Raw genomic sequence first — 21518 nt, 5'->3', positions numbered from 1 at the left:
GAACTATTTTTACACACTTTTACCAACTACAACCAAAATAACTGGGACAACATGCTGCCATTTGCCGAGTATGCAATCAATACTTCCAAGCAAGCTGGCACTGAGCTCACACCAATGCATGTTGTACATGGCCATGAATCAGTCATGCCCAATGTCCTACTCAGCCTAAAGACCAACCAGTCCAACTTTACCCTGTCTGATTTCATGGACCATCTCCAGCAAGTCTCATCCATCAAGTGCATGACACATTGGGGGTTGCCCAGGATGCAATGATAGCCCAATTAAACTGCAACCACTGTGACATCCAGTTCAAGGGTGGAGAATCAGTGCCAGCATCATCAACTCTGATTATGAGTGCAACTGCTCATCTGCTAAACTGAGCAATTGCTGGCTTGTGCCATACAAAATCCTAGACACTTTCATCTGCTGCATACCATATTGAGCTATCTCCCAATGTCCATGCATATAATGTTTTCCACATATCATCACTCAAGGCTTATATTTCAAGACCAGCCAAGCTGCCATGCCCAGGACCAGTCGACAATACTTCAGACTGGTATAAGGTTGACAACATTTTGGATCATCATGACCATCAATGCTGCAGACAATATCTCATTCAATGAACTGGTTGCTCAGAAGCAGAGTCAGATTGGATTGACGAATATAATGGCGATGATGACATAATTAGATGTTACTTAGAGCAGTTGGTAATGTCTTAAGATCAAGGAGTGTTGGGCACATATTTTCTTTGTAACCCAATTGTGACATCAATTATTATGATGTCACATAACAATTGCAATTGTTTTGAATTGATAAGTGGAGCTCTTTACGCTCCCTTATAGTGGATATTTGCTTGAATATATTTACTACTGATAATTTTTATTACACCAATGCCCATCGGTTGCCCTTTTATTTGTGAGCACTAAGACTCACAGTCATAAATAGGGTATAATAATGTTGCACAGGCTGAAGATATGGACGTGGATGTCGAAGTTGAGAATCATAAAACAAGGTTCCATCTACATGCTGATTGGTAGGGTATAAATTGGATTATGCAGGTGTAAATTAGGGAGGCATCATAATGATGCCAGACATGCCCCATTTTGCAATTCACATGTGGAGTGCACACACACAAAGACCACAACATTGACCTGCCAAGACACCGGTCTGCTCGCAGAAGGACCAGTTCTTGTCAATGGAGTACACAATTGGCAATGTGCACAACAAAGGTGATGAGATACATATATAAGATGAGGCTGGTGCTAGTAGTACTTTAAAAAATTAGTAATAAAACCCTTTATATATTCACCCACTTCTCTTAACATTAATACAATAGTGCTCCTCACACCCTGCTCTTACATAACAATAGCAACATTTATTAGTTCTCTCTCTTTCTTAGTTTTTGAAAAATATATTTTAGTATACATTTAATACACCCACTTACAGACTACTGGCTTGGGCTGTTCAAGATTTTCAAGGCACCCACATTGTATGCAAAGCATCTCTGGTTGCCAATGTGCTTTTTAATTTCAGTGGTATTAAATAGTCACATGCCAATTTTATTATGCAAATGTTGTTTTAGTTTATTATCAACACTTCATTAGAATTTATTGTGCTCTAAATAATATAAGTTTATAGATATATATAAATAACTATTAGATATGCAACAGTATACAGCATAGAGAAATGTTGTACATTTGGGGATGATGCACTTGAAATTGAATCGCTTTTGTTGGCAGCTGCATTATTCAATGTGGCATTGAATATATTACTAGCTGGGGCAGGTCCATCTTTGTAACCACCAAAATCTTCAGAGGCAATGCCAAATCCACTTCCTTGCTCGTTAATGACTTCACCATTATTATTAAACATTGAAGCATTGTTATGGAGCTGGCTGAAGCCAATGCGCCCATTGTCAATATCAAATGTCAAGGTGCGGTTGACAAAAAATGGTAACCCAAGAACCCACCTGTCTTGAGGGCCACCTGGCTGGAATGCAGACATGCAGCCATGTGTTGGATTGCCATCACCAAGGATGTACTGGTGTGGAGATAAGGGAATGGTAAAGCTGTTTCCAGCATGCCCATTTCCAACTGTAAAGTGAAAGATTGGACCAGTAGTTGAAGCACTGCAGTTGACGTGTAGGCCATTATCAGAGGCACCAATCAGACGATTGATTCGGGTGGCAATTTGGGATGGGCACAGAATTGTGGTGGTTCCAGAGTCAAAGAGACCTGATCCACGTATGCTGATTGTGGTGTCTTGATACTCATCTGCAAGTGGTAGCTGGCGCTTCTCAAGTATCCTGATCTGAGGGGACAGTAGTGGTAACACTTCTCGTTTATAAACTGAGGACTGGTTATATGCTAAAACTTCTGGTGCTGGTGCTGATGCTGTAGTATGACTCATCTCAACCTCAATGCCATTGACATTAACTGCCCAAAATGTGGTTTGACCAGTTTTACCCAGGATGTGTGTTCTGGCCTTGCACTTCAGAAGCCCTGCCAATGTCAAGCCGTCCTCCTTTCTCACCAAGTGTAAAACTAAATGGTTTTCGTTGAGCAGGCGTTGGCGTGCCATGGTAAAAAATGGCGGCTCAAGTCCAGGGCTTGACACGATGGGAATGCCATTCCAAATAGACCATCAAACTGAGCATCAAAATCGGGAGTCATGTGTACTGCCTTCCCAAATGAGACATTGTGCACTCTGATTAAGCCTAATTCGAGTGTGTCCTGGGCAGGATCAATGCTGACTATGCCTGTACCATATTCAATCCTAAGGCGACTTGTACGTGAGCTGCCTCGCTCGGGTCTATACGACATGTAGCTGGATGATGTTATTTCGTCAAAATGGCGGTGTGACCGGCATGTGGCACTGGTGCATGTGAGCTGGGAACCCAGAGATCTGCAGAGCCACTGTCAAATTGACTAAAAATCGTTGTGGTGGTGTGCCCAGTGTGACATAGCCAGCGTAGAACAATGTGGTAGTCGGGTTGTATTCTGCCTTTTCGGCGTTTGTTTCTTGCTTGCCCAATATAAGCTGGTTGCGCCTGGCTAGAAAGCCAGTGTGTTTATCCAGTGCTCTGCGATGAACTTGGGCGCGGTTTCGCACAAAAATGGTACCACGTTCAAGAAGTACTGATGTGTGCCCGTGGTTAAGCGCCAGTACATTGGCGGCCAGCACCAGAAATATGAGCAATGTGGAGTTTTGCACTGATAATGGCAGCATGCTGATCTGGAATATTTGCGTGCTGAAGCAGATCATAAATAACTGACGTATGATGACTAGTGTACCTGAGAGTTTAATATACCAATTTGACACTAAGGAATGTTATAAATGATACAAGAAAATATTATGTGGAAGGTAGACGTGTGTAAACTTGATATTCCGACAATAAAGGTGCAACTAACAAGGCGACACTTCCAGCGGCTTGAATAGTTTACAAAATCCTGGTCAGCAGTGGCACATCTCCTGGTAAGCGGGGTATATATGTTTATTATTAGCTCCCCCGTACTTGCCTGGCTTATTTATAAACTCTTTTGGCAGAAACATTTGCATCGACTTTGCCACCACACTATAATTGATCTATACAATGTGGGTTTCCTGTTCATGATACTGCTCTAGATATTGGGCTCGGCAAAAAACAGGGAATTCTTGGTATGACCTCCCACTCCATACAGTGTTTGGCGTGGGCAAAAGCCAATAGCCAATCTAATTCGGTTTTCCAAACATACATGTGTCGAGATAAAAAAAACGCAAGGGTATTTCTACATTTTCCGCGCATGCATGAAAATAATATGCGGGCGAAAAGGCAGTTCTTAGTCCACTACTGCGCGTACTGACCTTATCCACAAGAGGCTATTTTAAAATAGTATGAGTGTGCAGTAATAAATGTGCAATAAATAGCATTTCCAAATTTTGTTACAATGTGTAGGGGTGAAGATGTGTGGGGAAGTTCAATATCATTGTTTGGTGTTCAAAAAATACTTGACCAAATATTTCTTGTTTGGCAGGACTACACGCTGGTAATTCCATTAGTCCATCGGCAAGTCAGTCCCATCATCATCGGATTCTGCAGCCATTGCATCCTCAATGCTGACAGAGGTGTTGTCGTTGGTAGCGGTCGTCGCAGCCGCTGCAGCCTCGATGCTGCTGGTGCTTTTGACACTGATGGGGCTTTTAGCACTGCTGGTGGCAGCTACATCCATTACAGCCTCAATGATGCTACTGGTGTTGTTGGCGCTGTTAACAGCAGGATCTGTCAAACCAAACACAAAAGCAACACTGTCTAGCGCCCACTGGCCAACAGTTGCTGGGCTAGATGCCTCGGGAGCAATGATGGCTAGTCTGACAGCAGAGGCGCCACCGCTGGCAGCTGCCAGCTTTGTAACAGATTCGGCCGGAATACGCATACTGACCATACCGCCCTTTCTGAGTCCCAGAGGCAAAAGATCCGTTGCACTGACCCTTCCTACAGGCGAAATAAGCGATCCATCTTCAAGGGATAGGCGACAGTATAAAATTCCGAGATAAGTGCGATCCTTGATGGCTGAACGGAAAACGAAACATATGAGTCGCCCACATTTGCAGCCATGGCCATGCTCCCAGAGGCGCGCAAAATTCCCACGTCGGACTGGGATCTCACTTCAGCCCAAGTCAACGGCAGCTTGTCTGACGCCGGAAAAACATGCGCAATGGGCCATGCAGAGACAACCGTGCTAAGAACGGCGAGAACAGCGGCAAAGACAGTTTTGCTAAAGTGCATGATAAAACTTTAAATATAAAGCGTAGTATTGATATAAATGCGTAAATAATAAGTTGTTAAAAGCGTGTTAGGCAGAAACAAGTTGCTCTTTGATATTTTGTTGTGCGTTTTACATGCGCTACATAAATTGCCTTTTTTCTATTACCAACGCGCTAATTGCGAAGACACATTCAATACGTAAATGTTACTGTGCGTGGGCGACAGGTTTAAAACATGGGCTGCATAATTAAACGATAACAATGGTGAGGGATAAACAAACGCGCTATTTATTGCACCTGGAATCAAGCTGATAATCATTGGCAAATTTACTGATTATTGATTTTGATAGTATATAAGTCCATCTATATTGTCCTCAAAAATAACATTGGGGCAAGTGGCCAAAAGTTACAAGTAGACCAATTCTAATATTAGTTGTGTTTAAACTTTTTTGTGCGCACTTGACATACTCAAGAGACAATCTGTTCTTTTGGACATTAGGCTGCTCGTGTAAACTTGTTACTAAAGCGCAATGACCCAGTCCAACTCATAGTCCAGCCTGTTAACAGACTTGTACGTTTTGAGCTGTACCACTCGGTCAATCACTCAATCACTCGCTCATCATTAACATGCCGTTATCTGGAGTGGTTAATTTACAAATATTTGTGATCTGCATAATAACCAAGAGATCGCCAGCATCAGAATAAATATCCACCATGCATCCAATTGTATTTATGCTGTGTGTAATCTCAAAGTGCGTCGAGCTAGCTAGTTGGCTATATGCAGCCAGGCTAGCGGTAATTTTTCCAACTTGCCGCAGTGCAGGATGTCGTGTTCTGTCTCCGTTGCATACTGCACGGAAATGGCAAGGGGCGGGAGGGTCATGTGACGCGCGGCATGCAAGGCAGCCGTGGTCATTGTGTTCAGGTTGTTGAAACAACCACAAGCGCAGCAGCCAATACAGCTTGGTGCACGGCCAACACAGCCCATTTTCATTTAAAATGGGCTTTGTGTGCCTTTGTCCGTATTTGAACGACATCCTCTGCTTGTTTATTTTTTATCTCAAGGTCATAGTTCATCCCGCTGACACTGTCATTGCCATTTCTATTGCGACGCACCCACACATACACAGCGAGCAATGTACCGACTCAAGCTGCCCAACCGCCGACAGATTGCAGCATTCATAAGCAAAGACAAGTGGACAAGCACACGCGCGGCCGACGTGGCCAACCCAATCCCGGAGTTCTGGGATTTTAAGGGCCGCGGCCGGCGCATGCGTGAGCACTTTTCGCTGCGCGAGTTCAGCGGCGCCTTGGGGGACATTGGCACGCTCGTGCCCATTCTGATTTCGCTGACCGTGCAGGGCTCAGCCAGCCTGACAGCCTCATTGTTTTTTGGTGGCCTGTGGAATATGATGACGGGCTTTTTCTACGGCATTCCAATGTGCGTGCAGCCTATGAAGTCGATCGCGGCGATTGCATTGGTAAACAAGTTCACACCCGGCGAGCTAGCCGGCGCCGGGCTGGGAGTTTCAGCCATTGTGTTTTTCCTGGGCGTCTCGCGCCTGCTGTGGCTGGTTACCCGCTTTGTGCCACTTCCTGTGGTCAAAGGGCTGCAGCTAGGCACCTGCTTCCAGCTGTGCAAGAAAGGAGTTGACCTCGTCAAGACCAACGCCTCGTTTTGGGGCGACGGAATCATTTGGAGCGATAACCTGTGGTGGGCCGTGGCGTCGTTCCTGCTGGTGCTGATGGTCTACGAGCGGCGGAGGGTGCCTGTAGCGCTGGTTATTTTTATTCTGGGCATTGTGTTTGCGCTGGCGCAAACCGGCGCTCACGACGAGTTTGGACGCGTGCATCCGGGGGCCCACTTTGTGCACACTGTGGTGCCAACCGCAAAGGAGTTCCGCTCAGGCTTTCTCAGCGCCGGGCTGGGCCAGCTGCCACTGACGCTGCTCAACTCGGTCGTGGCGCTGGCTGCGCTGGCGCGGGATTTGTTTCCAGGCTACGACCCATCGATGACACACATCACCATATCACTCGGCGTGATGAACGTGGTCGGATGCTTCTTCGGGTCAATGCCGTTCTGCCATGGCAGCGGTGGACTGGCCGGGCAGTACTTCTTTGGCGCACGCACGGAGCTGTCGATGTACTTTCTGGGGGCCATCAAGATCATCATTGGAGTTGTTTTCGGCGAGTCCCTGTTGGTCATTCTCAAGTGGTTTCCCAAGTCGTTTCTCGGCGTCATGTTGTTCATGGCGTCAATCGAGTTGGGCCTGGTCACACGTAACTTTACGCTGCACCCGCACAACGAAAGGCGCCGCACCCAGGACTTTGTCGTGCTGCTGGCAACGGCCGCCTCGCTGGTCGGTTTCTCGCATGATGGGCTGGGCTTCGTGATCGGCATGGTCACCGCCCTGATTTTCTGGTTTCACCGCGTGCTTGCCCAAAGCGACGGTGACGGCGACGGAGATGGTGGCAGCTGCGGCGATGGACAGTCAGCAGCCGCACATTGTCTGGCCGCAACACCCAGCGAGGGCAGCGTGCTGGGCGGCAGTGCCAAGCTTATCGACAGCACAGGCCCGTGTTATGGAGGCAACTTTGATTCCCATTCAGGCGTTGATGCGCAAACGCAGGGCCAGGGCCAGGGCCAAATCCAAGCCCTGAGGGCGCAAGAGGCAATGCAAAACTGCTGCTGCTGACGCTTGCAAACAATACATTTTATGTCGTACATCATTGTGGGTGCGAGAGCGAGTGCGGGTGTGGGTGTGGATGCACAAATAAAAAGGGGCAAGTTTGTCCGTTTTACGCTCATCCCCATCCCTTCGTATTTTTTGTTAAAACTTTTCCTTCTCTCCTACTTGTCAATCCACAATCATAAATATAATTCCAAAACCCAATTCTCACATATTCCCCCTTATTTTTAATTCCACACGCAAGCAAATACGCAATCCCACGCCTCTTCCTTTCCCTTTTTCTTTTCATTGCGTTTATTCCCCCCTTTCTTTTTATTTGCGCATTATAGGCTTGCTCCACCTCTGACATTTCTAGCAGTTAATTATTCATCTTTCTTCACGAGCCTCTATTCCCAGTTTTTATATTTAGCTATTTATTCCGCACAAGCAGCCTGAATTTCAAGAAAACCCTGTAACACAACTAAATTAGGCCCCCGAAATGTCACAACAGGGCCAATGGAAGGCATCTGCGCTGGCCGCCACATTCAGCTCCAATTCGGGCTTGAACGGGACTGCGTGGGGCGCAGCGCGGCAGCCAATGCACCGTGGCGGTGAAATTGGCTTTGGGCTTGGCTTTGGCCAGGTGCCAATGATGAACAACATGTTGCTGGCCCTGCCTCACAGCTACACTGCTACTGCTGCGGCTGTGGCCAGCGAAGCAGCCAGTGGCCGTTCCCAGAAGAGGAAGGCCAGCTGCGAGGATGAGAGCATGGATGGCTCGTCGCCGACGCCCGAGCCGATCGGCCGCAAGATTCGTCCCCTGGGTGAACCAAGACGCGGCGTACACCCACACAGCAACAGCAGGGCTGCGCAGCCACAATCAGGCGGCATGCCCCCCAGGCCGATGCTCGCAAGCGCACACGCATGGTGATGCACACGGCAGCGCCCAACGAAGTGTCGTGGACAAGCTGGTGGAGCCCCTGGAGGAAAAGGACCTGCGCGCACTGCTCGACACTCTGATATTGCATAATCCGCAGCTGGCAGCGCAGGTGCGGCAGCTGGTGCCTAAGCCGACGGTCGGCTCGGCATGCGGCCAGCTGGTGCGGCTCGAACGGCGTCTGCAGGCGGCATTTCCATACAACAAGTCGGGGCCTGCCTCTGACGACTACACGTACCATCGCGTGCGGCCGGCGCTGGAGGAGCTGCGGACACCATCGTCATGTACCTAGACCACTTCACACACTACGGACTAGCCAGCACTGGCACCGATGCGCTGGGCAGCGAGCCGCAGCAGCCTCTCAACGCCCTTTCTCACCCGGCCGAGTGGTTTGACCTGCTGGCACAGGCGACTGACGTTGCCATGCGCATGCCCAAGTGGGACAAGCCCGAGAACAACGACGTCAGGCGCGACACGCTACGCCAGCTGGCCGATGGCTGGCTGCGCGCAATCATGGCCACCGCGCGGTGGACCGAGGAAGGCCATATTGTCGGCAGGGACATGCTCTCGCAGTGGGCGCAGCAGCTGGACCATTTCTACGCGGCATCGGGCGAGAGCGCGCTGTTTCAGCCAGCAGTCCAGGTCTTCCAGCGCAGCTTTGGGCAGCACTGCTTCCGGAGCTCAGGCCGCATGTCCCTACAGTCGACAGCGTAGGGGCATTCAGTTGATTTTGCACAGCAGTTCATTTTGGGTGTTTGCCCTGGGCTGGGTGCCCGGGCGACATATCCCTCGAGCCTACGTAATGCCCTCCCTCCCCTGTTTCCCCCTTTACACCCCTTTATTTTATGTACTCATTATATTTACTCTACAAGCAACACCAAATCACAAATCATAAATCACAAAGCACAAAGCACAAATCACAAAGCACGAAACCCGGTTGCTCAGCATTCGTGGCGCCAGCTGCATCCATGGCGTGTTTTCATCCGGATATTTCAAGTTAGTTGTGGGCGGCGCCTCAACTTGAACTTCAATCATATTGCACACCAATTCGATCCGATTGCATGCGCGCCGCGCCTGCGCAATTGTTCTTTAAATGCTATAGCGCTTCCATTTTGCACAGCCTCCTTGCGCCGCACGTACTATTTGCAATTCAAAGAATATAATGGCAAAACTGATAGCACAACACAGCACAACACAGATAGATGCCAAGGCCCACCCGACAAAAGAAAACAACAGCAAAAGCAGCAAGACACTTGCTTCTGCATCAATGCATTTTTGTGCGCGATAATATACAAAATACAAAATACAAAATACGAAATACAAACCCAGATTCAGCCATGAAGGTCTTTATTCCCACCTTCGTCTCCGCATTGCTGCTGGCATTGTCCGGTTTCAGCTCCAACTCTGTCTGCGCCAGCCCTGAAGACGCGCACAGCCGCGTGCCCGTGTACTACGCCAAGCCGTATCTCACTGCTGCCACCACAATGTTCGGCGCGCTGATCGAGGGCGCAGCCGTGGACAAGAGCGGCAACTTTTACGCAATACACTTTAACAGCACCAAGTCTGCTGCGGGCAGAGCATTCGACAAGCAGTCGCTATTCTACCTGGACAAGGCCTACAAGGGCGCCTGGTTTAATGGCATGCGCTTCAACATTGGCCGAGACGGCGTCCAGGAGGCCTACTTGGGGGATTTGACCAACCACCGCATTGTGCGTGTGCGGGACCCAGGCAACAAGGGCTCGTTTGGATACTCAGAAACGTTCTGCCAGAGCCCTGGTATGCTGCAGCCCAACGACCTTGCCATCGCCCATTCGACGGGCAGGCTGTTCCTCTCGGCATGCGCTTCAAAGCAAACTCCGTGGTGGGCGACGGCGATCTGTGGACGTGTGATTCTAATGGCGTGGCCACCAAGCTCGGCACCTTCCACCGCACCAACGGCATCGAGGTCAGCCCCGACGAAAAAACTCTGTATGTCTCCGAGTCAATCAACAAGGGTGACAAGGTGGTTTCCAACGTCATCCACGCATTCGATCTTGACGCTGACAAGGGAACCATCAGAAACAAGCGCAAGCTGGTCGATTTTGGGCAGCTCGACGGCTCTGGTGCCAACGATGTGGACGGCATGCGCACCGACGAGCAAGGTAATCTGTATGTGGCCCGCTGGGGCGCTGGCAGAATTGCCAAGGTGTCGCCGGCAGGAAGGCTCCTGGCCTACATCAAGTTGCCGAGCATAGCCGAGGTCACCAACCTGGAGCTCGCCGGACCCAATGGCAAAGATCTGTTTGCCGTTGGTGCATGCAAGGCTGACCCAAGCAAAGGCTGTGTCGACACGTACTCGGTGCCTGTCGGCGGCCGCGCCTTCAAAAACCTACAAACGAAGGGCTAGCAAGTGTCTTTATTTATGGTCTTAGTCCTACTCGACCGTGCCGCTTTGGCGTGCAGCAAAATGCATTCAAGCTATCGAGAAATATAATTTAAACACGACGAAAAAGACAAAGAAATATTAATTGTAACTGTAATAGCACCTGCTCGCGCGAACACCCGCCCTCAACACGCTTAGAAGGGAAGGACAGTAGCTCCCAGCACCTGGCGCTCAGCAAAGTCGCCGATAACGCCCAGCTTGAAAAAGGTCAGCGTGTCCGAGTCTTTCCACGCGTGGAAGGCACAGAAGAAGCCCGCAAAGAGGCCGGCGATTTGGACAAGCGACGGAATAAACGGAATCCAAAACAGTAGCATTGAGGCAGTCCCGGCAGCCAGGCCCAGGATGATGGACTGCCAGGCATGCAGGCGGACGTACGTGTTGCGGTGTTCAAGCAGAAGAATTATGAGTGCTGGCGCGAGCGGCAAGATGTAGCAAAGTGGTGCAAGGATCCTCGGGTGGATTGGGATGGTTGTCTCGTAGCCGACGCTGTCGTTGCCGCTGCCGGAGTCGTATGCGGGCGAAATGACCTCGGATTCGACGCCGATGTTTCCGTCGCCAACCGATTCGTAACGATGTCCAGACATTTGAGCAAAAAGTAGAAAAGCAGCCGGAAATAAATAATGACAAGAGGATGCGGAGAAGCAAAGGGGCAAAGGTTCGAAACGTTGCAATGCTTGGTATAAAATATGCGCTCAGCAGCCAATTGATGGCGGGCACATGATCTCACAAGAGACACCACTAGGAACTGTCGCTTTGGACCTTGAGTTTTCTTTGCAGCTATAAAAAATATGATTTTCCGTGCGCAGTCGCTTGATAAAAAACCCTCCCCAGCAGAAACACGAATCGCGTCTCTTTTGCTTCTGCTTCTGCTTCTGCTGAGTATTTTGTATTTCTATTAACGCCTTAATTTACCTTCTCGAATTTCCAGTTGTACTTTATAAACCTTTCTATTTGTTCTATTCTCTGACAAGCGGCGCAACAGTAAAGACACAGACAGACACACACATTCCAAATGAGCAGCACACCCTCGAAGCAGCCAACAGCGGCGCTGCACCCCGTGTCTCAAGTAAACTTTCGCCTGTCGCAAAGACCGCCATCGAGCCAAAAGAAATGTGAGTAGCACGGTCATTAAGAGACCAAGCCCAGATGCAAAGCTGTCTGGATACCGGCTGAACTGGCCGGATATGCGCTCATTCCATGCTAACGTTCTCTATCTCTACCTATCTATCTACATCTTTTTCGTTATTTATGGCTTCTATCTTACATGGACTCTAGCTCGACGACAAGTGTAAGTGCATCAACACAGCAAACAAAGCATTACCATATCTGCGTCGCTTGCGAAAAAAGCAGCTTATTGATTATGCGCAATTGCAAAACCTAATGCATGTTTTTGTTTGTGTAGTCATCGTACAGAGTCAATCGGTGACGACGATGAGCAGATTGCCAAGGGTCTGTTGGAAGCGGCGTCTGCAGATGACGATTGCACGGATCGAATGGATAGTATAAGTTGCAGGGACCGGAGGCGCAGCGAGACAGCATTGCATTTAATGCCACTGACAATGTCCAGCCCGATGCTCAGCCTGGGAACAGCACCCAGCACCCCCACAGACCATGGCACGCCGACACAGCGGTACCAGACAATATCACAAAAATGATGTCCTTGTCATACGTCAGAACAGCAGCAACAGCACCACAAGCACGCCGAGGTCGCAGTTGCGGAAGAGCATTTCAATCCACAATTTTCGCCTGTTTCATCCAGCACAGACGTGCGGCAGGAGCAGCATCAGCATCAGAACCAGCGGGCGCCTTTGCTGATGCTGCAGTCCAGTAGTCTTTGCGCATTGCCAACGTCTCCGTTGCGGCCTGTTTCTGTGCACCAGCACAGCCTGGTTCCAGCAACCCCCAGCGCACAGCTGCCAATGCGACCACTTCTCAGCCAGCGGCCACTGGTCCGCGCGAAAGCTGCGTAGATTTGCTCACGCAGGCGCACCATCTGTCAACCCCAATTCCAATACAACAACAACATCAGCAACCGATCCAAAGCCAAGTTTCAACGAAGCGGGCGCGCAGGGACGGCATGGCAGTCGCAGAGCTCCGGGTGGTTGTGTCGCACACGCTATCTGAATACCGCCTGTGGTGGCACTGCTTGAACGACAACTCACATGCAATGATTCATATAAACCGGCCGCCAGCCAGCCTGCGGATACACGTGTATGCCGCGCAGGCCGTCATGGCGCCGCATTTGTTCAGCGCGAGCGGGAAAGTGGCCGAGCTGGTTGCGCACGACGTGTCTGCGTCTGCATCTGCGCTGGCAGCAGGGCAGCCACTCACAGTGCTCCTATCGCTGGCCGCGTGCGCCGCATCGGTCCCACGCGTAGCCAAGCAAATTGCTGACCGCCTGACAATGCTTGAGACTGCAGAGATCACCGAGTCGCTGACTGTCAAAATCTACCAGCCATGGCGAATGCAGGGCCAGGGCCAGGGTGCGCACGCGAGCATCCTCGCGTCGCGCTTTCACATCGAATAGGCTGGAAAAGCTGCAGTAGCTCTGATCAGAGGATCAGCTGGGATCACATCAAGCAGGCGCGCTGCGGTGGCCAGGCTCGATGCAAGCGGCGCAGTTTCCTCTATGCACGCAGCCGCATCTTTGCTCCACTTATATCTTTTTTTACCTTATTGGTAGCTCTATACACCAGAACCAAACAGACAGTAAAGACAATGTTCCGTCAGCATTTCAGCAGTGGGCCCATGTGGGCGGCAGCAGGTCCGCGTTTGCCTCCGTGCGGCTGTACAGCGCAGAGGCCGGCGCGGCAGCAGCAGCGGCAGCGACCATCAACATGAGGTGAAGAGCGACCTGAAGGCGCGATGAAGGCCAAGGAGAAGGCCCGGCTGTCAGTGATCAAGGGTGTTCTGTCGGACATTCTGTACGCAGAGAAGAGCGCGTTGGCCGGGGCGTCATTCTCGCGCGACTCGGACAGCGATGTGGCAGGGGTGATCCAGCGGGCCATCAAGCAGCGGCACGACTCCGTCCAGTCGTACACGGAAGGCGGGCGCGAGGACCTGGCGCAGGCGGAGGCGCTGAGATTGTCATCCTCAGCAAGTACCTCCCGGAGCAGCTCAGCTCGGAGCAGATCGAGGCGCGCGTCAGGGAAACGATTGAGCGGCTCGGGGTCAGCGGCATCAAGGCGATGGGCACCGTCATGCGGGAGGTTGGCATCGACGCCGGGCAGGCGCCCAAGAGCAAGGTCGCAGAGGCAGTCAAGAAGCTGCTGGGATGATTGGCTGGGGGGCTTTGCGTAAGCCAGGCTTGGGCGGGAGTTGATTGGCGAGGGTTTTTTCTTTTTTTTTTTTGACTAGGCAGAGCCTGATCGTGGCAAACTATTTTTTTGCTGGCCGCTAATCGCGGCAGCGGGCATGCGGCGGGAAGAAGCGTAGGTAGTGTTTTGTCCGAGTTTTTTATTTGAAAATTTCATTATCACAATTCAATTCAGCTCAATTCAACACCACACAAATCAAAAATAACAAAATGACGGCGCTACTGAGCCGAGCAGGCAGACTGAGCAGCGGTGCGCTCCGTAGGCGCATCAACACCACACGCGCAAAATCGACAACGACAACGACAACGACAGCAACGGCAACAGCAACAGCCGCACGCGCGGTGCCCGCGAGCATTCCACTGGACGCACACACGGGCGGCGCGACGGTGGTGTCGGGTGACGGGGCGACGCATGTGACGACGCTGGGCAACGGACTGCGGGTGGTGTCGGAGCGCAGCCCCGGGCACTTTGCGGCGTTGGGCGTGTACGTCGACGCGGGTCGCGGTACGAGGGCGCGGCGACGGCTGGGTTCGGGCATCTACTGGACCGGCTGGCGTTCCGCAGCTCGGCGCGGTTCAGCAGCGCCGAGGCGATGGCGACGATCGAGCGGCTCGGCGGCAGCATCATGAGCTCGTCGTCGCGCGAGTGCATCATGTACCAGGCAGCGGTGTTCCCGCACGACGTCGGCACGGCGCTGGGGCTGCTGGCTGACACGACGCTGCGGCCGCGGTTCCTGGATGAGGATGTGGCCGAGCTGCAAGCCGCCGTGCCATGGGAGCTGCAGGACTTTGCGTCCAAGCCGGAGCTGTTCCTGCCTGAGAAGATGCACGAGGTGGCCTTTGCCGGCACGCTGGGAAACCCGCTGCTATGCCCGCTGCCGCAGCTACAGGCCGCCACGCCGGCCGCGCTGGCCGCCTACCATGCGCGCTGGTACCGGCCTGAGCGCATGGTCGTGGCGGCCGTCGGCGTCGACCATGGCGAGCTGGTGCGGATGTGCAGCGACGCGGGCTTCGGCGACGGCAAGGGCGAGGAGGTTGCAGGCACCGATGGCAGGGGCGATGCAGGTGCCCAAGCCGTGGCCGGCGGCTCGTGGCTCGGCAGGATGCTCGGCCCCGGCAAGACGCTCGGGCCGGGTGGCCACACCGCCACCACGGGTCCCAGCCCTGCCTACACCGGCGGCACGTGGCTCGACCCGCAGCGCGACGTCGACTTCACGCAGGTGCACCTGGGGTTCCGCAGCGCCGGCATCGACGACGAGCACGCGCTGTACGCGTACGCGACGCTGCAGATGCTGCTGGGCGGCGGCGGGTCGTTCTCGGCCGGCGGGCCCGGCAAGGGCATGTACTCGCGGCTGTACACGCGTGTGCTCAACCAGCACGCGTGGATCGAGTCGTGCGTGGCCTTCCACCACTGCTACACCGACACCGGGCTCTTTGGTGTGTCGGCGTCGTGCCGCCCGCGCAACGAGCACGCACTGCTGGACGTCGTCGCCGCTGAGATCGAGGCCGTCGCGTCGCCGTCAGCAGCCGGCCGCGCGTCGCCACGTCGCTCGTATGCGCCGCACGGCGGCCCACCGACGCCGAGGTGCGGCGCGCCAAGAACCAGCTCAAGAGCAACTGCTGATGAACCTCGAGAGCCGCATGGTGCAGCTCGAGGACCTGGGCCGCCAGATCCAGGTGTCCGGCCGCAAGATCCCGGCCGCTGCCATGGTCGACCACATCGAGGCCATCACGCTGGCCGACATCACGGCCGCTGCCGCGCGCCTGCTGAGAGCCCCGCCACGCTGCTTGTGCAGGGCAACACCGACGGCGTCAGCAGCTTTTACCCACAAGTGGCCGCCAGCCATGGGATTACAGCCCGCCGCTGAGCCAGGCCAATAGATTTTTCAATACACTCCACCCGCTTCATATTCACACCCGACGCAATGCCATCCCCACTCGCAGCCACGCTGGCCAGGACGAGGGGCCGCGGCCCGCAGCATGCCGCGGCCGTGAGAACAGCCAGAGCAGCCGCGCTACAGACCCCGGCTCGCTCCTATGGCCAGGCATTGCGTGTAGCGCCAGCGCTCGGCGCCCTTCTCTCCTCATCGCACTCGCACTCGCACTCGCACTCGCACTGCCATCCCCAACCTCAACCTCAGCTCCAGCCTTCATCCCGCTTTTACTCAGCCATGGCCAGCCGACTCTCAGCCGAAGACCGCGCACAGACGCTCGCCCCGCTGCTGTCGGCCGAGCACGGCGCCTGGGCGCTTGTCGACGGGCGCGACGCCATCAAAAAGACGTTCGTGTTTGCCGACTTCAATCGCGCCTTTGCCTTCATGGCGTCTGTGGCGCTGAGCGCCGAGAAGATGGACCACCACCCCGAGTGGTTCAACGTCTACAACCGCGTCGAGGTCACCCTGTCGACCCACGACTGCCAGGGCCTGTCCGCCCGCGACATTGCGCTCGCAGCACACATGACGCTGCCGCCACGTCGCTTTCAAAGTAAACCCAATTTTAATTTAAACAAAATATAAACGCAATTTAAGCTGCAAAGCGCTAGGCCCATCTGAACGCGGCGAGGCACCGCGGCGGCACCGTGGACGCATTGTGGGGAGAGCGCATATATACATGCATACATACATGCAGCACGGCACGGCAAGCAGCGCCGCTCGTCCTCCGCTAAGCACTTCCGTCGCCGCGCCGCCGTCGGGCGCACCCTGCGCGGCCTGGTTCTGGAACCGCATGCGCGCCTGTGCGAACAGAACTCCTGGCTGCGCAGAAGCTCCTCCTCGCTCATGCCCAGCTGGTTGAGCTTGGTGCTCTTGCGGCCCCGGTCCTTTGTCTGCTGCTGCCGGTGCTCGCCGTACGCCTCCTCGACCTCGCCCACGTACTTCTCGAACCCAAGCTCACGCAGCGCCGCCAGCACGTGCTCGGCCGCAATGGTCTTCTTGGCCTCCTTCTCGCAGATCTCGTTTGACTCGGACGCAATCAGGTGGATGAACTCGTTGCAGCAGTCCAGCAGCAGGTCGCGCGTGTCCTTTGCGCACGCCACGTCGTCCGGCAGCATCTCGGCAATCAGCTTGTACACCGTCGCCCTGGGCAGCGACAGGTCGTCGTCGTTGGCCGGCCCGCCCTCGTAGTCGCTCATGGTGCAATGGAAGGTGGAAGGTGGAAAAAGTAGTAGTAGCTTGGGAAATGGAAGGAAGGCGCGCGAGCAAAGCGTAAAGTGAAAAAGCCGGAAAGCAATAGGCGCCAATTCTGGTGTCAAAGCGCCTGTCTGTCTGCGCGCTGAAGTGAAAAACGCTGCGTACAATCGACATGTGCTGCCAAATTGGCCAACTCATGGGCCCATTCACGTGCGCATGGGTGATACTTGTATTTTTTGGCAGTTTTAGTGGTTGGAAATGTAAGGAATGAAAGGAGAAAGGTAAGGTAAATGGCACAGGGGAGAGTCGTAAGAAGAGAGATGGCGGCGCGCTTAATGCTCGGTCAGCGCCTCGTGGATCTTCTCCTTTTGGCTCAGCGTGAGCGATTCCGGGAACTGGACCTTGTATGTGATGACCAGCGCGCCGAAGCTTCCGGGGCTCTTGGAGATGGGCATGCCGTACTTGGGCATGCGGCTGGCCTGGCCGGGCTTGACAATGCTGTCGCGTTGCTGACAAAGATGCTCTTGCCGCTCAGCAGCTGCAGCGGCTTCTTGAATCCGCACAGCGCCTCGTCCAGCGTCAGCGTCATCTCGATCTTCAGGTCGTCGCCCTCGCGCTTGAACAGCGGGTGCGGCTTCTGCTCGACGACAAACACGAGGTCCTGCGCGCCGCCGCCCATGTCGTCGCCCTCCTTCTGGAACCGCACCTTGGTCCCGGCCTTCCATCCGGGCTTGATGTCGACCTGCAGCACCTTCTCGGTGGTCCTGACGACGCCGTCGCCGCCGCGCACGCGCCGCGTGACCTTGAGCTTCTTGGTGCAGCCCTTGTACAGGTCTTCGAGCGACACCGCCAGCTTCCGCGTCACCTCCTGCGGCCGCCTGGCGCTGCTGGACTGCATGCGCTGCGGCATTCCGCCGCCGCCGCCGCCTCCGAACATGCCGCCCAGGCCGCCGTCGACGTCCATGAACTGCGAGCCGCCGCCGTGGCCGCCGCCCATGCCGCCGTGGCCGCCGCCCATGCCGCCCATGCCGCCAAACAGCTGCGCAAAGATGTCCTCTGGGTTCGACGGATGGAACCCTCCGAATCCGCCAGGCCCGCCCGATGTGAACGAAAAGCTGCCGCCACCAGGGAATCCGCCGCTGCCGCCGCCAGGGGGACCGCCGCCACCGGGGCACCGCCGCCCTTCAGGCCCTCCTCGCCAAACTGGTCGTATATTTGCCGCTTGCTCTTGTCCGACAGAACCTCGTACGCCTCGGAAATCTCCTTGAATTTGCCGTCTGCCGTTGCCTTATCGTCCTGGTGCCTGTCAGGGTGCCACTTGAGCGCCAGCTTGCGGTATGCCTTTTTGATCTCGTCCTCGCTGGCGTCCTTGGACACCGCCAAAATCGCGTAATAGTCCTTGCCCATTTTCTAGCTTTTGAATAGCCTCAATGGAATCAAATGGAATTAAATGGTGTGTGCGCGCGTGCGTGTGTGTCTGCAGCTGAAATAGGAAGAAATAAGAAAACAATTCAATTTAAAACCAAGTTGCGGTGGTAGCTACGCGAACTTTTTGCACTTTACTAAGTACTGCTTATATGTTGAGTGAAAGTTTATGAGTGTAAAACTATAGAAACAAATTGAAAAATAAAACTTAAACAAGCAAGCAGAAGGATAAAAAGAAAAGCCAAAAGAAAAAAGAAAGGAGACCGCGGCAGACGCGCACAAGCCGATGGAAAGAGATCGATCATCCAAAGTCTTGTGTTGATCTAGACCCTTCTCTTCTCTTCATTTTTTCTGTACTGACTGGCTGCTTGTGCTCCCCTTCGCCCCCCGATCCACAGACTTCCAGAGGATTCTACGAAAAGCCAAGCCAAGCCAAGCCAAGCCAAGCCAAGCCAAAATGAAAATGAAAATGAAAATCACAATCACAATCATAATCATAATCACAATCACGGCCTTCAGGCTGAATTTAAATTTTCTGGTTGGAGAAGAAGGCACATGCAATAATTGCAATCCCTATTCGGAGACGATACAGTTATCACCCCGGTGGTGACGAAATGAGCGTAATTGTTGCAAAAAAATAATGTTGAAAAATGCCTGTAAAGTGAAAAATATAGAAAAAAATGGGCCAGACTTTTTTTTTGCTCCGCGCTCAGACAAGCAGGGCCACCACGGCCGCCATGGCTGCAAGCATTGCGCTTGGGAGACCAACGCCGAACTGCAGCGCATGGCCAGAGTTGGGCTCGTTCTTCAGCTTCTCAAACTGGCATATGGGCTTGGATGGGTTTGGGGTGCCGGCAACGTCGGCCCGTGTCTCCAGTGAGCGGCGGCTGAAGAAGTTTGGGTTGCGTGAAGCATCAAAGATCGCGTCAAGCTGCGGGTCATCCGGCGCGCAGTTCCCGAGCGAAGCGCCATTGTCAGCCCGCACAATAAAGTCGCGCACATACGAAATCAGCTCGTTTTCGTAGTCGTAGCCAATCTCCCAGATCATCACGCCCGCCAGCTGCTTGCGCAGCATGTAGTCCATCTTGATGCCCAGCGAGTCCTTGTCGTCATATCCAATGTACAGGTTGTCGGACTTTCTGAACAGCCAAGGCGTCATTGTGTAGCTGTCCCACGTGCGCACCCACCCGGACTGTGCCTTGTTTGGGCTGGATAGCGCGCCGTTGGCTTTGTCACGCAGGTCGCGCCAGGTCCAGGTGCCTTCAATTCCGCTAACCGGCCCGTCAACCGTTGTGTGGTTCAGAATTGCCACATACTGGTTGGCTGTGTTGGCGGCCATGTCGGTCGACACCGTCGAGGAGTGCCCATAGAATGCCAGCCCCGCAACAAGCTTGTTTGCTGGCCACCCCGCCTGCAGCCAAGCGTCGGTCGTGTTGCGGAAAGAGCCCTGGTAGAACGGCACATCGACAAATGGTGCGTTGGGCGCTGTGTAGTCCGTCCAGCTGCCAAAGTAGTCGTAGGCCATCACAAATCCGTAGTCCACAGCCTGTGCGTATGGCTCGTAGTTAACCGCTGGCACGTCGGGCCCCAAGTACGGGTGGTTGTACAGCGTAATTGTTAACAGCTTATTGCCAGCCCCAAAACTCTGGTCCAGTGCCGCACGTGTAGCTTGCAGGGTATCAAGCAGGCTCTGCGCCTCGTCTATGTTCTTGGGGTACTCCCAGTCAATGTCGATACCGTCCAGGTTATATTCCGTAATAAAGTTGATTGTGTTGGCCACAAACGCTGCCCGGCTGCTGGCTGTGTTGAGTGCCGCTGCCAAATACTCCGAAAAGTTGCCCTGTCCGCCCACTGCGACCAGCATCTTGACCTGGTTTGCTCTGCCCTCGGCAATCATTGCCCTTGCGTTTTCCTCGCTAGTTAGCGTCGAGTTGACCACGTTACCCTCAATGAAAGCTCTCCCGCCTCATTTGCAAATGCAAACGCAATGTTGGCGTGCGTGATTGAGTCCCAAGGAATGTCGTTGACGATGCGCTGCACAGGGAAGTACCCAAGCACCACCCGGTCATCCTTGTATGTCGATGCCTGCGCGCACCCGCTAAGTATGTGCCCTGCCGCAAAATATGTGAGAAGCATCTTGGCAACACCAAAGCATCTGTTGATGATCATCCTTGAGGTTCTGGCTATTGTCTATACGTATTCGTGCGTGTGTACGCGTTTGTGCCAAAGATAAAGTCTAAAATGAGAATGGTGCAAGTAGTTCCAAGTGTTGGAAAGCGTCTACCTATCAAAACAATGTTTTCAAATATAGTGCAGGGAAAAGAGTTGGTAAAGCTATTGTTAACATATGTGTATGCAAAAAACAGGTTTATATTAATTTATTCGCATTCGGTCATAACTAAACACATGCATGCATAGATGCATTGGTGCATTGGTGCATTAACATACTCTGCAAGTTGGCTGGGATAGAATAGGCAGAATTTAATAGTAAAAATAATTATATTTTGGAGACAGAATGAAAAGAAGGTAAATAAGTGTGCAACATGGGCTGTTTAACATTATATCTTTGACAGCAAAAAAAACCAAGGCTCAGAAAACACGCCGTTTGTGAGCAACAAGTGTTCAGCAAGCGTACAAAGCTTGGGGCTAAAAGGTATAAAGAAAATTAAACAGAAGTCAGCTTTGCAAAATAAAAGGAAATTCCAAAAAAAGGGAATAGAACTAAAGCCGCGACTTTAAGTGAGCACGCAGCAAATATATAAAGATTCACAGTAAGCTTTACCAAAGATGACAAATACCCACCTAATGAGAAGGCAATGTAAGAAAAAAACTGGGTATACAGTAGGCGGCTGTATTTGAATATGCGCAATAGGCAATC

The 21518-nt window shown here is 53.0% G+C and overlaps 12 protein-coding genes across 12 annotated transcripts; 6 read left to right on the top strand and 6 right to left on the bottom strand.

The window, feature by feature from the left end:
• Positions 1 to 1600: 1600 nt before the first annotated feature.
• Positions 1601 to 2707, bottom strand: BX661DRAFT_204563 (aspartic peptidase domain-containing protein; the record flags this gene model as incomplete). The annotated part of the gene is made up of 2 exons (XM_051538562.1): positions 1773 to 2707; positions 1601 to 1617 (listed from the first exon to the last, which is right to left on the bottom strand). Exons 1-2 carry the CDS (start codon positions 2578 to 2580, stop codon positions 1601 to 1603), a joined length of 825 nt encoding a protein of 274 aa, XP_051392799.1. The 5' UTR covers positions 2581 to 2707.
• A 137-nt stretch (positions 2708 to 2844) lies between these two features.
• On the bottom strand, positions 2845 to 4847 carry BX661DRAFT_223739 (uncharacterized protein; the record flags this gene model as incomplete). The annotated part of the gene is made up of 3 exons (XM_051538887.1): positions 4556 to 4847; positions 4101 to 4427; positions 2845 to 3234 (listed from the first exon to the last, which is right to left on the bottom strand). Exons 1-3 carry the CDS (start codon positions 4763 to 4765, stop codon positions 2845 to 2847), a joined length of 927 nt encoding a protein of 308 aa, XP_051392798.1. The 5' UTR covers positions 4766 to 4847.
• A 916-nt stretch (positions 4848 to 5763) lies between these two features.
• BX661DRAFT_180375 (uncharacterized protein) lies at positions 5764 to 7593 on the top strand. Its single transcript, XM_051535458.1, has one exon. The coding sequence runs from the start codon at positions 5880 to 5882 to the stop codon at positions 7437 to 7439; it is 1560 nt and encodes a 519-aa protein (XP_051392797.1). The 5' UTR covers positions 5764 to 5879; the 3' UTR covers positions 7440 to 7593.
• BX661DRAFT_180374 (uncharacterized protein) lies at positions 7594 to 9231 on the top strand. Its single transcript, XM_051535457.1, is given in 4 exon segments — positions 7594 to 8253; positions 8313 to 8366; positions 8381 to 8628; positions 8670 to 9231. 4 exon segments carry the CDS (start codon positions 7912 to 7914, stop codon positions 9061 to 9063), a joined length of 1038 nt encoding a protein of 345 aa, XP_051392796.1. The 5' UTR covers positions 7594 to 7911; the 3' UTR covers positions 9064 to 9231.
• A 323-nt stretch (positions 9232 to 9554) lies between these two features.
• On the top strand, positions 9555 to 10839 carry BX661DRAFT_180373 (uncharacterized protein). Its single transcript, XM_051535456.1, has 2 exons — positions 9555 to 10125; positions 10200 to 10839. The coding sequence occupies exons 1-2, from the start codon at positions 9687 to 9689 to the stop codon at positions 10733 to 10735; spliced, it is 975 nt and encodes a 324-aa protein (XP_051392795.1). The 5' UTR covers positions 9555 to 9686; the 3' UTR covers positions 10736 to 10839.
• Positions 10801 to 11402, bottom strand: BX661DRAFT_180372 (uncharacterized protein). Its single transcript, XM_051535455.1, has one exon. The coding sequence runs from the start codon at positions 11353 to 11355 to the stop codon at positions 10906 to 10908; it is 450 nt and encodes a 149-aa protein (XP_051392794.1). The 5' UTR covers positions 11356 to 11402; the 3' UTR covers positions 10801 to 10905.
• Positions 11403 to 11540: 138 nt separating this feature from the next.
• Positions 11541 to 14223, top strand: BX661DRAFT_180370 (Yqey-like protein-domain-containing protein). Its single transcript, XM_051535454.1, is given in 4 exon segments — positions 11541 to 12059; positions 13411 to 13551; positions 13622 to 13857; positions 13869 to 14223. The coding sequence occupies 4 exon segments, from the start codon at positions 12036 to 12038 to the stop codon at positions 14047 to 14049; spliced, it is 582 nt and encodes a 193-aa protein (XP_051392793.1). The 5' UTR covers positions 11541 to 12035; the 3' UTR covers positions 14050 to 14223.
• A 74-nt stretch (positions 14224 to 14297) lies between these two features.
• Positions 14298 to 15968, top strand: BX661DRAFT_193522 (Metalloenzyme, LuxS/M16 peptidase-like protein; the record flags this gene model as incomplete). Its single annotated transcript, XM_051537785.1, has 3 exons — positions 14298 to 14576; positions 14600 to 15632; positions 15694 to 15968. The coding sequence occupies 3 exons, from the start codon at positions 14298 to 14300 to the stop codon at positions 15966 to 15968; spliced, it is 1587 nt and encodes a 528-aa protein (XP_051392792.1).
• Positions 15969 to 16258: 290 nt separating this feature from the next.
• On the top strand, positions 16259 to 16603 carry BX661DRAFT_142075 (pterin-4a-carbinolamine dehydratase; the record flags this gene model as incomplete). Its single annotated transcript, XM_051532921.1, has 1 exon — positions 16259 to 16603. One exon carries the CDS (start codon positions 16259 to 16261, stop codon positions 16601 to 16603), a length of 345 nt encoding a protein of 114 aa, XP_051392791.1.
• A 22-nt stretch (positions 16604 to 16625) lies between these two features.
• On the bottom strand, positions 16626 to 17217 carry BX661DRAFT_197496 (histone-fold-containing protein; the record flags this gene model as incomplete). Its single annotated transcript, XM_051538134.1, has 3 exons — positions 16626 to 16635; positions 16724 to 16801; positions 16835 to 17217. The coding sequence occupies 3 exons, from the start codon at positions 17215 to 17217 to the stop codon at positions 16626 to 16628; spliced, it is 471 nt and encodes a 156-aa protein (XP_051392790.1).
• Positions 17218 to 17547: 330 nt separating this feature from the next.
• BX661DRAFT_223731 (DnaJ domain-containing protein) lies at positions 17548 to 18923 on the bottom strand (the record flags this gene model as incomplete). The annotated part of the gene is made up of 3 exons (XM_051538886.1): positions 18325 to 18923; positions 17730 to 18292; positions 17548 to 17703 (listed from the first exon to the last, which is right to left on the bottom strand). The coding sequence occupies exons 1-3, from the start codon at positions 18620 to 18622 to the stop codon at positions 17548 to 17550; spliced, it is 1017 nt and encodes a 338-aa protein (XP_051392789.1). The 5' UTR covers positions 18623 to 18923.
• A 256-nt stretch (positions 18924 to 19179) lies between these two features.
• On the bottom strand, positions 19180 to 21148 carry BX661DRAFT_180365 (glycosyl hydrolases family 18-domain-containing protein). Its single transcript, XM_051535453.1, has 3 exons — positions 21089 to 21148; positions 20625 to 20924; positions 19180 to 20598 (listed from the first exon to the last, which is right to left on the bottom strand). The coding sequence occupies exons 2-3, from the start codon at positions 20807 to 20809 to the stop codon at positions 19350 to 19352; spliced, it is 1434 nt and encodes a 477-aa protein (XP_051392788.1). The 5' UTR covers positions 20810 to 20924; positions 21089 to 21148; the 3' UTR covers positions 19180 to 19349.
• Between the last annotated feature and the right edge of the window lie 370 nt (positions 21149 to 21518).

The sequence above is a fragment of the Kickxella alabastrina genome (genome assembly GCF_025024165.1).
Source record: "Kickxella alabastrina strain RSA 675 chromosome Unknown BX661scaffold_7, whole genome shotgun sequence".
Classification (NCBI taxonomy): Eukaryota; Fungi; Kickxellomycota; class Kickxellomycetes; order Kickxellales; family Kickxellaceae; genus Kickxella; species Kickxella alabastrina.
Note: the sequence above shows the minus strand (reverse complement) of the source record. Positions and strands in the feature narration are given on the sequence as shown.

Excerpts from the sequence above, each read along its gene's own strand:
- BX661DRAFT_180375 (XM_051535458.1), top strand. The coding sequence starts at position 5,880 with ATGTACCGACTCAAGCTGCCCAACCGCCGACAGATTGCAGCATTCATA.
- BX661DRAFT_180374 (XM_051535457.1), top strand. The coding sequence starts at position 7,912 with ATGTCACAACAGGGCCAATGGAAGGCATCTGCGCTGGCCGCCACATTC. Across the intron at positions 8,254-8,312 it reads TGGGTGAACCAAGACGCGGC|GCCGATGCTCGCAAGCGCAC; the intron begins GTACACCCACAC and ends CATGCCCCCCAG. Across the intron at positions 8,629-8,669 it reads GAGGAGCTGCGGACACCATC|CACTGGCACCGATGCGCTGG; the intron begins GTCATGTACCTA and ends CGGACTAGCCAG.
- BX661DRAFT_180373 (XM_051535456.1), top strand. The coding sequence starts at position 9,687 with ATGAAGGTCTTTATTCCCACCTTCGTCTCCGCATTGCTGCTGGCATTG. Across the intron at positions 10,126-10,199 it reads AACGTTCTGCCAGAGCCCTG|CAAACTCCGTGGTGGGCGAC; the intron begins GTATGCTGCAGC and ends TGCGCTTCAAAG.
- BX661DRAFT_180372 (XM_051535455.1), bottom strand. The coding sequence starts at position 11,355 with ATGTCTGGACATCGTTACGAATCGGTTGGCGACGGAAACATCGGCGTC.
- BX661DRAFT_180370 (XM_051535454.1), top strand. The coding sequence starts at position 12,036 with ATGGACTCTAGCTCGACGACAAGT. Across the intron at positions 12,060-13,410 it reads ACTCTAGCTCGACGACAAGT|CCGCATCTTTGCTCCACTTA; the intron begins GTAAGTGCATCA and ends CTATGCACGCAG. Across the intron at positions 13,552-13,621 it reads GCAGGTCCGCGTTTGCCTCC|CGACCTGAAGGCGCGATGAA; the intron begins GTGCGGCTGTAC and ends TGAGGTGAAGAG.
- BX661DRAFT_180365 (XM_051535453.1), bottom strand. The coding sequence starts at position 20,809 with ATGATCATCAACAGATGCTTTGGTGTTGCCAAGATGCTTCTCACATAT. Across the intron at positions 20,599-20,624 it reads ATCACGCACGCCAACATTGC|AGCTTTCATTGAGGGTAACG; the intron begins GTTTGCATTTGC and ends ATGAGGCGGGAG.